General features: G+C 37.1%; 1 protein-coding gene across 3 annotated transcripts in view; it reads right to left on the bottom strand.

Moving 5' to 3' along the window:
* The window catches only part of ABI2 (abl interactor 2), a 136,076-nt gene that overhangs the window by 55,887 nt on the left and 61,095 nt on the right, over nt 1–19,094 (bottom strand). For all 3 annotated transcript variants that reach the window (XM_004378246.2, XM_004378248.2, XM_012556053.2), the window contains exon 2: nt 14,315–14,482. In XM_004378246.2, the coding sequence (XP_004378303.1) occupies nt 14,315–14,482 (168 nt within the window). The remainder of the gene's footprint in view (nt 1–14,314; nt 14,483–19,094) is intronic.

The following is a 19,094-nucleotide window of genomic DNA, read 5'->3' as shown; positions in this document are numbered from 1 at the left end:
GGAGAAAGGTGGGGTGCAGAACTCAAATTCCAGTAAGAAGACTAGACTTAATGGTCTGACTGAGACTGGAGGAACTCCGGAAAGCATGGCCCCTGGATTCTCTATCAGCCCAGAACTAAAACAATTTCCAAGTCCAACTCTTCAGACAGGGATTGGACTGGACTGTGGGACGTAAAGTGGTACTCGTGAAGAGTGTACCTCTTAGCTCAAGTAGATATGAGAGACTAAATGGGCAGCTTCTGTCCGGAGGTGAGATGGGAAGGCAGAGAGGGTTAGGAGCTGGTTGAATGGACATGGGGTATGAGGGGTGGAAAAGAGGATTGTGCTGTTATAGTATTGGGAGAGCAATTAGGGTCACATAACAATGTATGTATAAATTTTTGTATGGGAGACTCACTTGAAATGTAAACTTCATTTAAACTACAACAATAAAAAAATAATCTGTTAGAATTAAGTTCTATTTGTGTTTAAACACCTTTTAAGAAAAAAGGGAAGGGGCTAAAGTATAGCTACAATGTTAAAAATGAGTTTTTACCAAAATAACTTACAGTTGCTTGAGTAAAACTGCTTATATTTCATCATAACACAAGATGATTTCCACCATGTTTGTAAAATATTTTATTTATTTTTATTAAATGCTCATATAAGACAAAATTTAATGGCGAATGACAACGTTTTTACTCAAAACAGTCTTCTATTTGCTTAACAGCACGGTGAATTTCTATACAAACACAGGTAGTTAATACAATAAAATAGTATTTTTGAAAGTGCATGCTGCAATTTAGTGGGATGTAACCAGCAATTATTTAAAATGAAATGGTATAAAAATACCAGACTGCATGTACACGTAGTAAAGCAAGCACTGTTTCTTGAAACATTTGTTTGCTATATGTATATACGGTCACGCGTCGCTTAGTGCCCACAATACGTTCTGTGAAAGATGACATTATGTGATTTGGATATTGTGCCAACATCCTATTACATACTGGCAGTCCCCAGGTTACAAACATACAACTTACATACAACCCATAAAACATTATTATTATTATTATTACTGTATTATTATGTTAAAGCCGTTTTAGTGTGTGTAACTTTTTTATGCATAGAAATGTACATTCTATACTATATACTGAGACAAACATTTGACTAACTGACGTTAGATACATTTGCCAAGTCCCATTCTGCAACTGGGATTTTTGTTATAACTTTATAGGACCACGGCCATATATGCAGTCAGCACGTTGCCTGAACTAATGTTATGCAGCACATGGCTGTACATATATATGTGAATTGTGTACTGGATACAATGTAAAATGGCTTTTTGTTTTTTACTGTGGGTTGCAGTCCTAAAGTTTGAAAAACACCAAAATGTTTTCACATGTCTTACCACCATCCAAGCAGCAACTAACAGACACTTTTTTACTGATTCCTCCCCAGTCCAACTTCAACGTCCTATTTCTAAAAGGAGAACCAGGTAATAAAAATGGAAACAAAAGATGATAACTATGTGAAAACTAATCAGTTAGCCTTCTAAACTACCTAACATATAAGAGAAACTTGAAACAATTCAAAGCCTCCTATTTCTCTACAACTAAACCAAAAAACCAAACCTGTCACCATCAAGTCTATCTGACTCACAGCAACCCTGCAGGACAGAGCAGAACTGCCCCATATGGTTTCCAAGGCTGCAAATCTTTTCAGAAGTAGACTGCTACATCTTTCTCCCGCAGAGAAGCTGGTGGGCTTGGACCTCCAAACTTCTGGTTAACACCTGAGCACTTCACTACTGCGTCACCGGGGCTCCTTTTCTCTACAACTAAGAGATCTTTAAAGCAACAGAATCTGTAAGTTTCAGAACTAATAAATATTTAAGCCAAGCATCAAATCAAAGACTGAGCAAGGCAGTAACCCTGTAATTTATTTTTTAACCCTTTCAAGAACAAATTATTTTCTCCTTTGAATTTCTTGTTGCTACGTCAGTTATTACTGATGAAGGCATGCTGATTAAAGGACCAATTCAGAACTTTTGTTCTGCATTATGGATTTTGATACCCATTATCTAGGATCACATATATCCCAGCAGATGCTGGACATCATAAATTCTACGTATATGAGCCAACGATAAAATCGTTTTTAAATTTTTTTAATTTGCAAAACATGAGGTAAAACATGAAGGCACCTGGCAATGATTGCACGTAAGTTTTATTCTAGCCTCCTTCTTCTTAGCCTTTTTCATGAAACTTTTCAAAACATAGTACAATGCATTCTTCCTTACTGCAAAAGCAGTACTTACAGCCCAAATAAATGAAGCCAAGGGACTTTTTTTATCTCAGGAAAATTACCAATACAATGCATTCTTCGTTACTGCAAAAGCAGTACTGGCAGGCCAAATAAATAAAACTAAAGGAATTTGAATCTCAGAAAAATTACCACTACTATGTATTCTTCATTATAACAAAAATAGTTAGCTAACAGATAAGAAGCAGAAACAGTTGCCTTGGAATACTGCAGAACTGCTCACAGTGATGCATTCCACCTGCTACATGTAGAAGCAATGACTGTGCCCTAAGACTGAATGTAGAATAATTTATGGAAGTTCCAATCTCTTGAAAAGTACCACTGCAATGTATTATTTTTTATCTCAAAGGCATTATTTACTGTTTAGAAGCTAGAAAAGCAGAGAGCCAGTAACACCTGGAAACAAGGAATGGCATCAAGGAAAATATGGCCCCTATGACTGAATGAAGACTGGCAATAAGCTTATTCTCGCTGTAAGCACATTCTGAAGAGCCCATAGTAATAGGAAACACAGTGAGGGGACTTACCTCACAGAAATAAGAGCAGAGTGCTGGCGGTGCTGAGGCTGATAGCACGCCCACCATCTTGACTAAGCAACGGGTTGGTGCCCACCATCCTATGTGATATGAGAACTAACTCCTTATATGTAAGCTATCTCTTTATTAGGTAATATAGGAACTAACCCCTGTCTTTAAGGTATCTCCTTATTTAGGTATACTTCCAGTTCTGGCTCAGTTAAGAAAAACGAGACTGGGGTCTCAAGACCAATCAAAACTGATCTGGAACCAGGTTTGGCCTGCCTGACACCCGCAGTACCAACAACTGTGTCCCTTGAATGACCTATTGACATCAGAGGCTGAAAAACACACCCCCCATCTACTCCCTGGATGTGGGGAAAATGCCATCTTTGTGCCCCCCCGCCCCCCCCCCCCTTAGCCTGAGCAGACGCAGAAGATCGGACTGCCCCAGGAATGCCTTTATGGGCCAAACCAATCAGCAAGCTGACTCCACCTTGGGGTAGCCCTGACACCCCAGACCCAATTTTACTCTCCCCATATAAACCCCTCAGGCCATTGTTCAGGGAGCCACCTTGGAAACACAAGTCCCAGTGGGCTCCTTTACTTGGCCAAGTAAATAAAGCTGCTGCTTCCGCTTTCACCGCTTCCTGTGTTTCTAGCCATGCAGAGCAGACCTGGAAGCGCCCGGTTAAAACGCAGTGGTTAAGAGCTCAACTACTAACCAAAAGGTTGGCAGTTCAAATCCACCAACCGCTCCTTGGAAACTCTATGGGGCAGTTCTACCCAGTCCTATAGAGTTGCTATGAGTCGGACTTGAGGGCAACAGGTTTGGTTTTTTTTTTAATTTGTTTGAAATTTAGAAAATTCACATATCCAGGAGGCATCACCTAAGTCAATGCTCAATCTACACAAAAATGAGGCTCCAACTTAGCATTTTTGAGGTGCATACATTTCAAGAAGCTCCCACCTTGAGGCTCAACGCATTACAATTCAGCTATCCCCTTTCCAAAGAACTCCAGAGGCATAAAAAGTGGGTGGGATGTCCCACAGGTTTTGAAAGGGTTGAAACAAAAATAGTCTGTGAACTTTTCCTATGCATGTTACATAAATTATGAGGTGTTTTCCTTTTGACTGCTTGGGAGAACTATAACAGAAAAAAGAAATTTGCAAATCAGTGATGATACTGGAATTTTCTTTACTTTTAACTTCACAGCAATGAAAATCACATGTTGAATAACTTAATGAGTCATGCTAAATTATTAAAAATATGGGCTAGGAAGATTATTGCATACTTATGATCAAGTGTGCTCTAAAACAAAATATGGCACTTGTTTTTTATTTAACTGGGTTTTGTCACATCAATAAAAGGAAGTTTATCAGAAAATATAATTCTCCTGAGACACTGTTGTCACTCTACTCAGTTTTTATAAATGTACTTAACTTACCCAAAAATGAAAAGAAAAGAATGCAACCCTGGCCAACCATAATAGAATTTCAAGCTTATAGTAAATTGGAATTTCAAATCAACTTTAAATTTTCATGCTAGAAATATTTATGAACCCCTGGGGAATGAACGGGGTGAGCAATTTCCCACCTATCATTTGCACTAATACACAGTAATATTTTTATAGCATGCATGTATTTTAAAATTGTCTGAAAAACGAGATTTTTTTAAAAAAATCATTACAAAATAAATTAAAAATCTGTTCATTTTCACTTAAACGCTGTTTAATGGGAATGTAAAATGGTATAACCACTTTGGAAATCGATTTGGCGCTTTCTTAAAAAGCTAGAAATAGAAGTACCATATGATCCAGCAATCCCGCTCCTTGGAATATATCCTAGAGCAACAAGAGCCGTCACACGAATAGATATATGCACACTCATGTTCACTGTAGCACTGTTCACAATAGCAAAAAGATGGAAACAACCTAGGTGCCCATCAACGGATTAACAAATTATGGTATATCCACACAATGGAATACTACGCAATGATAAAGAACAATGATGAAGCCGTGAAACATCTTATAACACGGAGGAATCTGGGGGGCATTATGCTCAGTGAATTTAATCAGTCACAGAAGGACAAATATTGTATAAGACCACTATTACAAGAACTCAAAGGCTGAAACACAGAAGACAACATTCTTTGATGGTTACGAGGGTGGGGAGGAAGGGTCATTCACTAACTAGATAGTAGATAAGAATTATCTTAGGTGAAGGGAAGGACAGCACACACTACAGGGGAAGTCAGCACAACTGGACTACACCAAAGCTAAGAAGTTTCCTGAATACAATCAAACACTTTGAGGGGACAGACGAGCAGAGGTAGGGGTCTGGGGACCATGCTTTCAGGGGACATCTACATCAATTGGCATAACAAAGCTTTTAAGAAAATGTTCTGCATCCTACTTTGGTGAGTGGCATCTGGGGTCTTAAAAGCTTGCAAGCGGCCATCTAAGATGCATCAGTTGGTCCCAACCACCTGGAGTAAAGGAGAATGAAGAACACCAAAGACACAAGGAAAGTATTAGCCCAAGAGACAGAAAGGGCCACATAAACCAGAGACTTCATCAGCCTGAGACCAGAATAACTAGATGGTGCCCGGCTACCACCAATGATCGCCCTGACAGGGAACACAACAGAGAGTCCCGGATGGAGCAGGAGAAAGGTGGTGTGCAGAACTCAAATTCCAGTAAGAAGATCAGACTTAATGGTCTGCTGAGACTACAGGAACCCCAGAAAGCATGGCCCCTGGATTCTCTATCAACCCAGAACTAAAACAATTTCTGAGGCCAACTCTTCAGACAGGGATTTGACTGGACTGTGTGGCATAAAACGATACTCGTGAAGTGTGCTTCTTAGCTCAAGTAGATACATGCGATTAAACGGGCAGCTTCTGCCCAGAGGTGAGATAAGAAGGCAGAGAGGGTTAGGAGCTTGTTGAATGGACACGCGAAATCAGAGGTGGAAAGGAGGATTGTGCTGTTATAGTATAGGGAGAGCAATTAGGGTCACATAACAACGTATGTATAAATTTTTGTATAAGATACTAACTTGAAATGTAACTTTCACTTAAACTACAACAATAAACAAAAAAATAAACATCCTGTCTTAGTCATCTAGTGCTGCTACAACAGAAATACCACAAGTGGATGGTTTTCACAAAGAGAAATTTATTTCTTCACAGTAAAGTAGGCTAAAAGTCCAAATTAAAGTAGGCTAAAAGTCCAAATTCAGGGCATCAGCTCCAGGGGAAGGCTTTCTCTCTCTCAGCCTTCTCATCAATGTTCCCCCGGACTAGGAGCTTTTCAGAGCAGGGACCCCAGTCCAAAGGACGTGCTCTGCTCCCGGCACTGCTTTCTTGATGGTATGAGGTCCCCCAATTCTCTGCTTCTTCCCTTTCCTTTTATCTCTTGAGAGATAAAAGGTGGTGCAGGCCACACCCCAGGGAAACTCCCTTTACATTGGATCAGGGATGTGACCTGGGTAAGGGTGGTGTTACAATCCCACCCTAATCCTCTTTGACGTAAAGTTACAATAACAAAATGGAGGCCAACCACACAATTCTGGGAATCATGGCCCATACTGATACACACATTTTTTGGGGGACATAATTCAAACCATGACACATCCCAATACTTTTTTCCCAAAAAAAAAAAAATCTGTTCATTTGATCCTACAGAAGTATGAATTGGTCTGGGAATTTGGGAGCATTTACATATTACTTGTATGTTCTCTTCATATACACAAATACACACAGCTCACAGTCATTGTACATTATTACAGTAAGGATAAAAGACCAATATAGCAAAGGAAAAAACATAACTATAAGCCTAAATAAGAAATCACTGCTATAACAGAGCATAAAATTTGCCTTAGCTTCCTGGGAGAGAAGGCAAAATCGAAACATCATAAGTTACAAGGAAATATACCCCTACATCAGGAAAGTGACAATTTTCTCAGCACTAAATTCAAAAAGGAACTTAAAGGAATTATAAAGGAAGAGAATGTTCTTTGCTGCTTCTTAACTCGATGTCTGTAAAAACTGACACCATACTTTTAAAACATAATTCTTAAGAGTATATATCTATAGAAAGTCAAAGTAATTTAGTTTGGCTATATAATATTTCTGGTTGTACACTCTAAAAGAGTGCCAACTGTAACATTACTGACATTTTGGACCAGAGAATTCTTTGTTGTGATGGGCTGTCCTGAGCACTGTAGGATCTGGAGAAGCCATCACTGGCTTCTACCCAGTAGATACCTGTAGCAAACCCACCAATCCCAAATTATGATGATCAGAAATGTCTCCAAACATTGCTAAATGTCCACCTGAGGGTAAAATCACCCTGGCTGAGAACAAATGATCTAGAAGAATGACTAATTCGCCTGTCCCTTACACTATCACTCTCCAGTATCAATTGTTTCCAAACTTTTCACAAGAGTTGACTCAAAATTTAATGCATCTAGTGACTGCCTAAGTAGATACTTGATGTCATTAACCTAAAAAAAAAAGTTCCACAATAATAAAGATAACACATGATTAAAAAAAAAAATCAGAGTATAATCTGTATTCTTGCCATCTCACTACCGCATCAAGCTGAGCTACAGGAGTTCCTGTAAACAGAATCAAATATACCTTCAGAAAACAGCTTTGGTTTTATTTGGAGTTTGAATAACTTAATGGAGAGCAATAAATCCATTCCACAAATAAGGAAGGGAAAGTTTGGTCCAGAAGATTCTTAAGTTTTCAGTAATCTCCTACTCCATTTTGTTTTAAAGCTTTCTATTATTTGAACTGCCAACTTTTTGGTTAGCAGCCAAGCTCTCTAACCACTAGACAACCAGGGATCCGCAGAAAATATAAACATATTCAAATTAGACAGAATAATATAACGAGCACCCTCACATACCTATTACCTAGCTTCAATAATCATCAACTCAGTCAACTGTCAATTTTAAAACAACTTCAGTAAAGCTCCTATAACATATTTTTACATGGCTACTATGTTTTCCTAAATCAAATTCATAGCTTTCAATAATCACCATTGCCAAGAGTGTTGACATGTCATGGGGTTGTTAGCCAATGTCATAAAACAATATGCATACTAACTGTTTAATGAGAAGCTAGCTTGTTCTGTAACACTTCATCTAAAGCACAATAAAAAAGAAAAAGATCACCATTGCCTTTGCCTTCGTTATATTCTTTGACATTACAATGCTAAAATGCATTAAGTTAAATTTTGAAAGCACAAGTTCAACACTGATGCTTGGGAAGAATTTTAACAATATGAAAATTATTTCAAATTTATATCTGAGTTTCTAAAGTTGTATGACAATAAACTTACTCTTATTTAGAACGGACCTCAATAGTATCACTCACCTGTGTCAAGTAAAAAATGCATTTAGCTAGCAAACAAGGAAGACCAAAACTAATGCAAGTACACTACTATTAACTATTATTGTTTGCCACAGAGTCTGTTAACCAAAAACTACACCAAGGAACATCACTGCAACTGTGCAGAACTTTTACATCTATTCTCCCACCCATAAAAAAAAAAAAAAAAAAACAACTCATTGCCGTCGAGTTGATTCCAACTCACAGCGACCCTATAGGACAGAGTAGAACTGCCCTACACGGTTTCCAAGGACTGCCTGGTGGAATCCAACTGCTGACCTTTTGGTGAGCAGCCATAGCTCTTAACCACTACGCCACCGAGGTTTCCCCATCCTTCTCACTGCTATTGCCAAGCTGGTCTCGCATGCTGCAGGCTCCCCCAGTGAGACTTCAGCCACGCAATGCCAAACCCAGGCTCCACTAGGATACCTCTTATCACCTTGAGATAACTGTGCTGACTGCCAGCTCCCCTGCAAGCCTGAGCCCCACTCCCACATCTCCCTCATGGACCCAAGCACATGCTCAGGCCACAGCAGATGATAAGAAGGTACTGTATAAACTACCCAGTTTTAATATTATCCATGCATTGTTGTTTCCCATTACCACAGACAATTGAGAGTTGAATGTACTGGATAGCACTACCTCAGTTAGCTGCCCATCAGTGTGGGAAAACATCTGCAATCAAATAGTTACAGTGGATTAACTCAACTAAGTTGGGTGTTTTTAAATACGTCTCATTGGTAGTAAGATAATATTTCAGGCAAGCATTTAATGGTTTAAGTAACAAATATTATTCAAATTATGCATCTTTCATAAAACAAATCAGTCATTAACAAACAGGTAATTTTCAGTTACTCATTTTTTATAAAGCCATATAAAAAAACTATACATATGAAATTACTTAGGAAGTATATATTCAACTTTCTATGCATAATTACATACTGATAACCTTCTGTGGTATCTCAGAAGAAATTTTTAAACAAGGCTATGAAAATAAAGTTTTTAAAGAAAAACTTACCTTACATAGTGATTCCTCAGATCTCTTTTAGACCTTCTACTGCCTTTTAGTACTAACACTTGAGAAGAATCATTTCCATTCTTGTGTTATTTTACAATTATTCCTTTGTATCTCTTTTACTTGCTACCTGCTAACTACTTTTAACATTTTGCCCAGTAAGTTCTAACCAGCTCTTGTGAGGACCGGAGGGGTACTACTTTTTAAGTTCTTTATGTTGCCTTTTGACCTGTCTTGATCTACTTATTTCTAAGCCATGATGAACTGAATATAGACAGTAGTGACTTTTTACTAGCTGAGAGAAGAGACTGGCCTGGCTTAGAAGCAAAAAGTTCAGACTGTTTGCCTTTTCTTGAATTGATAATTACTGATCAAAAATGTATTTTGATTTTACAAGAATTTTAGTTTCAATAATATTCTTTAAACTCCCCCCCCCCTTTTTTTAACTTACTGGAAATGAACACAAAATCACAGACACAGTAAATAATATTCACTCTTATACATAATTCTATACTGATTTAAAGGAAGCTATGTATGCACATACAAGTATTCAGTAAAACTAAATGTTTGCTCTGATAACTACATATTCTTGAAAAATATTTGATATTACTTTAACTCTTACTATCAGTTTGAAGATTTTAAATTTCAATTCATTTTTAAATGATTATGTTTCCACAGAATTGACTGGGTAATTGCAACAAAGCTAGAGATGGAATTTCTCTAAAATTTACCATCCATACAATATCTAAAGTAATCCATGACAAGAATTCATCCTAATACTGCATTATTGACGTGGTGAGTGGGACAAGTTAGTACACACACTACTTAATACTATATTGTCCTTTTAATACAAAAGGGTATCTGATACTTAATATTCCTAGTCAATTCTACCTAGTTTTTCAAAATGCTTGATTTAGAGTAGAATGGGTTTATATTTGGTTTCGACGGAGTATTTCTTCCTGATAAATAGTTGGTAGAGTTAAAGGAACTCCCATCCTTAGATTCAAATTCAGAGTAATTCAGAACACAGTTCAGCTATATCAGAGTGATAGAGCTGAGGTCCGTGGGCACAGATTGAGGTGGGGAGCAATAGAGTAGAAAGAGAAAGAAGCAAATACAAATCAAGCTCATTTGTGAGGATCTCAGAAGAATAAAGAATTCGGTATGGAAAACAATTTAGAAATCATCTAATCTGCCTTATTATTTATTTTACATATGAGAAAACTGAAGTTCAAAGAAGTCAAATGTCACTCAAGTTATAGCAGAAGAGTTACAGCAAAACCTAAATTCCCTGTCCCTCCCTCTCCAATCCTACCCAGTGCTCATTCCCACTAAAGTGGAGAAAAGGACTAACAGTAGGAGACTGAAAAGTGTGAGGTTCTTTCTTACCCAGGAGGCAGGAAAAAGATACTGATGGGAAAAGTAGCCAAATACCTCCGATATTTAATATCTACTGGTCTTGAACAACTTTACCACACAATTCTGACAACTCTTGACATCTACTACCATTCTAATAAACATGTGACCTTTTCTTTGATCTGACTGAACCTTCATTTTTTGGCCTCTGCAACCCAATCTTCTCCACAAATTCTCAGAATCTAGTATTTCTGATCAAGTTGCACAAAAATCTGGTCTCCAGGTAAGAGCTCTTTGGCTCTATCTAAAAATAAAACAATACTTTTAATAATAATAATAAATTTTAAGAACCAAACATTATAAAACACAATATTTAAGAGCAGTGGTTAGCAAAAACTACGGCCCACAGGCTAAATCTGGCCCACAGCCTGTTTCTATACAGCCCACAAGATAAGAATAGTTTTTACATTTTTAAAGAATTGTTAAAACACACAAACGAAAGAATAAGTGACAGACACCATCTGTAGCCCACAAAACCTAAAATATTTACTATCTGGTCCTTTACAGAAAAAATCTGTCAACCCCTATTTTATAGTATTTATTAAATACTCTAAAATTTAGAGTATTATCTAAGTAAATAAAGATTACTATAAACAGAAAATATTTTCTCTTACACTATATATAGAACAATAATCCATCTAAGAGGCATCAAATAACTTTGATATTCAATTGTGCTTTTAAAGAAAGGATTCTACCCATATATTAAATATAACTGAAAAAAATTTCAATCATTGAGGCGAACACTAAAAAACAAAAAATTGCTACTCTTACTTCTTACATTACATTCTCCATCAGCCCATTTCTATAATGAAACCCCTCATCCAAACATTCTAAGATATATTTTGTACAAACTTAATACTTGCTTTAGAATCCCAGATCCCTCACCTCCCAGTACTGCCCTCCAGGCACTCAACTTCAAATAAAGAAGGCTCAACATATTCTTTTTTTCTTTTGTTTTATTTACAAAAAAGTTTATTTACGTAAAATATTTCAGGACCATATCTATGGCATTTGGCAGAGTTTCCTTCAGGTTCTAAAACACTACTTGTAGAGCATTCCATAATATATTTTCAAAAATACAGTCAATCAGTTACTCTACTAACACCTGAAGAAAAAAGAAATGCAGCTTAGCTGTCAGCTGAGATACCTGGTCCTTCAAATACAATTGATTGGGCAACATCTGCCTCCCTCCCAATTTCCCTGGGGATGATGGGGTATAGCTTTCATCTAGTGGTTTCTCTCCTGAGATTTCTTGCTATCTTACGGAGTTAGCTGTCCATTCTTCAAAACACTACATTCTCCCAAATGTGGAACATGTGGACAACTTTATTTAAGGGTTGATGGATATAAAATAAATGAAAATATGCAAGGGGAATTATTAATGTCCACCAAATCTGACATTCCTATTGCCCAAGGGAAACCAGTAATACCAGTTGCAGTAGAGTTGATCCTAACTCATGAGTGATCCTCAACATATTGACAGCTCTGACTCAGTCCTGTTATTTCTAACCTGCTAATCTATAGCCATTCACTTTTCCCATTTTCTACTTATTCCACTGGAATAGCTTTAAAAAAAGACAGAATTAATTAGACCACACTAACTGGATATCAATTAGTGTGATATTCTAAAACAAAATGTTCTCATTAACTGAATTACCTACAACCTAGGGTAAAATCGTTTGTAGTTGTGTCTATCCCGACTTGTGGCAAATTCATGGGTTACAAAGAACTGAGCTCCATAAGGTTTTCTTAGCTATAATCTTTATGGAAACAGATCACCAGACTTTTCTTTCACAGTGACACTGGGTGGATTTGAACCACCAACCTTTCAGTTAGTAGCCAAGAGCAAAGATTTTGCACTTTCCCAAGGACCTCAATTTAGGGTAGACTTACAGTATTTACCTTCCTCCTTGAGGTTGCTACCCTTTTCTACCAAAGACCTACAGAACTCCAATAAGAAAATATATATGATAAATACTCTTCATTCCTATTTGCTTGTTGTCATTCTCTACCCACATAATCTCTCTGACTTCCCCCTACAAACTAACAAAAAGTTGTCCTGTCTTTTGTGAAACTCTACTATATTTACTACTCTTTTGCCTTACTCTTTTCTCCTCACTTTCTTTTTTTTTTGGACTTCAAACATGCAGACATTTGAAAATCCTAAAGAATTGACTTTGAACTTCTATATCAGACTAGCAACTTGTCAACTTCCCTCCCATTACAGAAAATTAAGTTCATCTATCTCATTTAAAATGTCAGTGATTATTTCTTTACAAGGCCTTAGCTGATTAATATTTATCTACCAATTTCATTAAAACTCAGCAGTTCTTTTTTTTTTAATTTATGAGACACAGCAATACAAGAAGCAATAAATTATACAATATCTAGAGAAGTTTAGATGGGATGTGAAGAAATCCTTAAAGCGACAAATTCAGATTTAAGATCAAATAAGATTAAGGAACAAGAAATCCCTCTGAATCATTTAATGAACTTTCAAACAACAAAAATTTAAGGTAGACCACCTATATTTCATTTAATTATCTGGACTATATTTGATTTAATTATCTGAATTTTCTAAACTTCAGATGCTCAAAAATGGTTGGATTACTCTATTTCAGAGGAGTCCTAAACTCTCAAAATGTACTAAAAAACAATAATATGCACATTATTAAAATTCTTTTTATTCCATAAGAGTTCTAATCACTTAGGTCTAATAAGGGTGTTGAATACTACCAAATTACTCTAATGACAAGAGTACTAAAACAGACAAGCTCCAAAAATCTCTTTAAAAAGAGTCAGGCAGATCAAAACCACTGTCATTTTAATTTTTAAAATCCATTTTGCAAGTAAATTAGTTTTTTATTGCAGTGCTATTTAAAATGGTTCCAAAATATAGGAATGGTTATGAAAGTTATATGGCACATACATGCAACATTATGGAGCCATTCAGAATGTTTATCAGAAGCTTACAACATAATGTGAATGCTTGTTTTGTTGGTAAGTTAAAAAAGCCCAACCCAAAATTCTACACATAATATAATCACAACTACATTTTAAAAACCATTTACAGAAAAAAAAGCAGTGGAACAAAATACATCAAAATATTAACAGTGAAAATCCTAGATAGTAGGGAAAGAGTCTGTTTTTCCATTTTATCACTCTTTTTCTGTATTTCATGAGCATGACTGTTACAATAAAAAAACTATAACATTTATTTTTTAAAGTTCTATGTAAAGATAATTTTATAAGGTTTCCTAGTCACTTATACTCTGTCCGTTGTTGAGGTATGGCAGCATCCTAGTAAACATAAAGCCTACCAACAGGAAAAAAAGAAATTAAACTAGTCAAGCCACCAAGCCATCATTTACATTTTAAAAAATATTAAAAAGTGTGAAATTTGGTGGAAGGTGGAAGAAATCAGAAAATTTTACCTCAGGGCTGATTATTTTAATGACATGTGAGTTTTAGTAGAACTCATAAACATTTACTTCCCTATCAAAATCACAAAGAAGATAACTACCCCACAAAAATAATCAGAAAACAGCTTAATATTGAGTCTGTATGTTGCAAATTACACATGTGAGTTAACTCACATAATGAAGGCTGCTAGACTATAGACTGCCAGTGTTTTCACAGACAAATAGGAAAATAGTGTGGACTCACTTGTGAAATATGATTGATTGAAGATTCCATTCTTCGTAGCTGGGATGCCTGGATATCCAGCATCTGCAGAACATTGTTGGCCAAGGTGTTTATCAGATAGGCAACACTTGCTAAGGACTGGGTGGTGTAGGCTTTGGTTTCTTCTAGGGCTCGTTGCTTATCTGCTGACTAGGGAAAGAAAAAACCACAATGCATTACTAATTCAAAGGTAATCCATTTCTAGCAATCTAACTGACAAAAATATTCATTAAACTATTCTCTCCCTGAATCTACATACACAGTCCAAAATGTTCTGAAAACAAATTATCGGTATCATGTAGACTCAACAACTAAACTATGTATTGAGTTCACACATATGTTCATGCTGAATAGATAACATCTTTATACAAATCCAAATAAAACCCTAAAGCCATTATTTTAAAACTGAAATCCAATGGAAAATTTGAGCAATGCCAGCAAGTGAACAGCTTCTCAAGGTCACTATTTAGAAAGGTTAACAGTCTTTATGAATGTATAAATTTTGGCATGCTTTTTCTACCTTCCTGAATTCCCCTTTCCTTTCACACTTACATGTGAAATGTGGTTATAAAGTAATGTCTGAATAAAGTAAAATAATGATAAACAAGGGAAAAGTCCTTTCTTCCAGGCCATTTTAAATGTTATAACCCTATGGAATATACTAATATAAAACAGAGACTACAAAGCAAAAAAGAGGTTAAGTGATATTTCCAATGTCACAAAACAAAGCAACGGTAAAATAACATATTCTATGCTGCTAACTGCCAAGTACCATCTTTCTGCCCTAGATCTGTAGAAAGACTGTGGTTCAGTAGAAAGTACACAAAGCCTCTGAACCAAAAACCTTTTATCTTAATGTCATTTCTACCATTTACTACACATGTCAACTTGGACAAGAGTTAAGAGTTTCTCAGTTTCCTCAATACAAAGCAGAGGAGTTAAACCTCTGTATCAAGTATTCTGGGTTGTGGGGAACATCAGGTAAGATAATGACTTTAAAAGCAATTTCTAAAATTACAACTGGGCTATATGAAGAAGAACAGGGCATCAGGATTAGAGCAAGACTCATTAACAACCTGCGTTATGCAGATGACACAATCTAAGAGGACTTGAAGCACTTAGTGATGAAGATTAAAGATCACAGCCTTCAGTATGGATTACACCTCAATGAAGACTAACGAGCACCTGACCCAAGCCATAGTGTTTCCAATTGCCTCATATGCATGCGAAAGCTGGACAATGAATAAGGAAGATCCAAGAAAAAGAATTGAGGACTTTGATTCTGGTGTTGGCCAAGAATTTTGAATATACCATGGGCTGCCAAAAGAACAAACAAATCTGCCTTGGAAGAAGTACCCTCAGAACGCTCATTAGAAGCAAAGATGGTGAGACTTCAAGACTTCGTCTCACATATTTTAGACATGTTATCAGGAGGAACCAGTCCCTGGAGAAGGACATCATGCTTGGTCAAGTAGAGGGTCAGTGAAAAAGAGGAAGACCCTCGACAAGACAGATTGACACAGTGACTGCAAAAATGGGCTCAAACATAGCAATGACTGTGAGGATGGTGCAGGACTGGGCAGTTTTGTTCTGTTATACATAGGGTCGCTATGAGTCAGAATTAACTCACTGGCACCTAACAACAACAACTTATATATTTAAGCGGTTATTTTACTATTCCAAGTCCATTGTGTCCCAATCCTGGCTCTTGCACATACTATAGGAGTCAGAATCAACAGCCTAAATTTTCCCCAGGTAGGGGGAGGGGGAGTAAAGTTCTTCTGAGGAAGAAGCAGTTAAGAAAATAATCAAATAATACTACTTTAACTTGAAAAGAGCTAAGAATCAGTCTCTTAGCTTTTTTTTGCTTTTCAATTCTAATCCTTAACTTCAATCTTATCAAAGCTTGAATTAACAGCAGAGATAAAATGAAATTTGACTAAAAATAGATACTTTAAAAAAAAAACACATTCTATGATTCCATAACAGCAAATTAAGACAGCATATCTGTTTTAAATTTTGTAACTGTTGGCGTAAACAAAAGATGTTAAAAGTTATATTGCCATTAAAATTATTACTCAAATAAAATCAGAATCATACTTATAAATTATACCTATAAAATTAACATTATTTTTAAAAAATTAGCATACCCTGGTACACAGTGGTTAAGAGCTCGGCAGTTTGAATACTCCAGCTGCTCCCTGGAAACCCTACAGGGCAGCCCTACTCTGTCCTATAGGGTTGCTATGAGTCGGAACTGATTCAACGGCAATGGGTTTGGTGTTTTGGTTTGATGTTATACCTAAACGTAACAAAATCTAAATTCTTCTATTCTAAAATTTGCCAAAATGTTTCACATTAAGACAGCCTAAGTAGATAATTCCAACAAAAGCCATGAATTTTAGAATTTTAAATGTATCAAGTTGCAACTATTTAAGGATAACTGTAAGACTGTGGAAGTTCCTGCATGGTGCAAATGGCTAACATGCTTGGCTGCTAAGCAAAAGGTTGAAAGTTCTAGTCCCCAGAGGCACCTCGGAAGAAAAGCCTGGCAATCTACCTCTGATACAAATGGGGTCTCCATAAGTCAGAATCAACTTGACAGCAACTGGTTTTTTACTGATTGTAAGAGTGATGCCAGATCACCATTTCCCAAACTGAAGTTCACAGACATTCTCCGGAAACCAGCAGTTCTAATAATTTATTTTTGTATTTTCTTATTTCCACAGTAATTTATTTATAACATCTACAAAATTAACATATTAACATAACACAACCTGGATCCTCTAGAATGATTAATCGGTAAACAAGAGGGGCACTATGAGGAAAGAGGCAGCTTAAGAACAACGTTAATGATGTCAGATGCTTAGATTTTAACCAAGAAAAATAAATTCTGAGTTCTTAACAGTCTATACACAACTGATTCGGAAAAATAAATGCAGTTCCACAGATTGTGTCGTATATAGCTTTTTAATCACGTAAACCGTTTCATGATGAGCATTAAGTAAATGTGAAAAAACTGAACTACCCCTATTAATCTTCAAGTAAAAATGTCAGGAGATTTCTACATCATTATTATTTGTACCAATAACAAAAACAGGTTCCACATTGGAGACACAAGTAATTTTGTCATAGGATGAATACTTTGTTTATAAACACCATATATATAAAACCAACTATGTAATTTTTTTTTTAATTTGCAAAAAGTTTATTCTGTCTTGGTTTCCAACTCATGAGACTGTAATACTGAAATCAGCAAATGTTCATAAATCTACATATTTTTTAATTCTTTTTTATTTTTTTCCCTACAAAAATTTATACATACATTGTTATGTGACTCCAATTGCTCTCCCCATACTGTGACACCACATTTCTCCTTTCCACACGATTCCCTATGTCCATTCAACCAGCTCCTAACCCTCTCTGCCTTCTCATCTCACCTCCAGACAGAAGACGCCCATTTAGTTTCTTGTATCTACTTCAGCTAAGAGGCACAGTCCTCATGAGTATCACTTTATGTCCCACAGTCCAGTCCAACCCTGTCTGAAGAGTTGGGCCTCAGAAATTGTTTTAGTTCTCAGCTGATAGAGAATCCAGGGGCCATGCTTTCCAGGGTTCCTCTGGTCTCAGTCAGACCATTAAGTCTGGTCTTTTTACTAGAATTTCAGTTCTGCACCCCACCTTTCTCCTGCTCCATCCGGGACTCTCTGTTGTGTTCCCCATCAGGGCGGTCACTGGTGGTAGCCGGGCACCATCTAGTTCTTCTGGTCTCAGATGGATGAAGTCTCTGGTTTATGTGGCCCCTTCTGTCTCTTGGGCTAATAAACTGTGTCTTTGGTGTTCTTCAATCGCCTTTACTTCAGGTGGTTGGGACCAACTGATGCATCTTAGATGGCCGCTTGCAAACTTTTAAGACCCCAGACGCCACTCACCAAAGTCGGATGCAGAACATTTTCTTAAAAGCTTTGTTATGCCAGTTGATGTAGATGTCCCCTGAAAGCATGGTCCCCAGACCCCTACCTCTGCTCATCTGTCCCTCAAAGTGTTTGACTGTATTCAGGAAAGTTCTTAGCTTTGGTGTAGTCCAGTTGTGCTGACGTCCCCTGTAGTGTGTGCTATTCTTTTGTTCACCTAAGGTAATTCATATCTGTTATCTAGTTAGTAAATAACCCTCACCCTCCCTCCCCACCCTCATAACCATTAAAGAATGTTTTCTTCTATGTTTAAACCGTTCCTTCAGGGGACTTCCGGCAAAATCACACCCTAGGCAGAAGCACCACACCATCCTTCCACAGCAAAGATCCGAAAAACTAAGCCAAACAGAAAAAACAGCAATACTGAAACCCTAAAACATCAAATGAAGAGATAAAGAAGTCAGCCAATCACCAAATGGAGTGAGAAAACTGACAGAGAAGGGAGAGCAAGAAGAGATTCATGCAGAGGTCCCCTATCAGCTAATGCAGCACAGATCCACCATCTTGGACTCCTATCAGAGACCAGGAAATAGGGGGTACAAAAAAGCAGCTTCACGGAGCTTCCAGCAGGAGACAAAACAACCGGTAATTTGCGATAAACGCTTTCCCACCGCACACCCTTCTTCACCCCGACTCGACCTCATCTGCTTCCCACAGCCAGAGTCTCTTGTCCGGGAAGCACAAGCTGCTTGGATTCCACCTGCCTGCTACGGCCAGCTATCTCAGTGCCATTTGATGGCTGCTGGTGTTGCTTTTTTCCGCTTCTTTTGATTTCTTCCTTACCTCTC

The sequence above is a fragment of the Trichechus manatus genome, unplaced genomic scaffold (genome assembly GCF_000243295.1).
Source record: "Trichechus manatus latirostris isolate Lorelei unplaced genomic scaffold, TriManLat1.0 scaffold00056, whole genome shotgun sequence".
Lineage (NCBI taxonomy): Eukaryota > Metazoa > Chordata > Mammalia > Sirenia > Trichechidae > Trichechus > Trichechus manatus.
The sequence above is the reverse complement of the archived record's forward strand: the minus strand, read 5'-3'. Positions and strand labels throughout refer to the sequence as shown.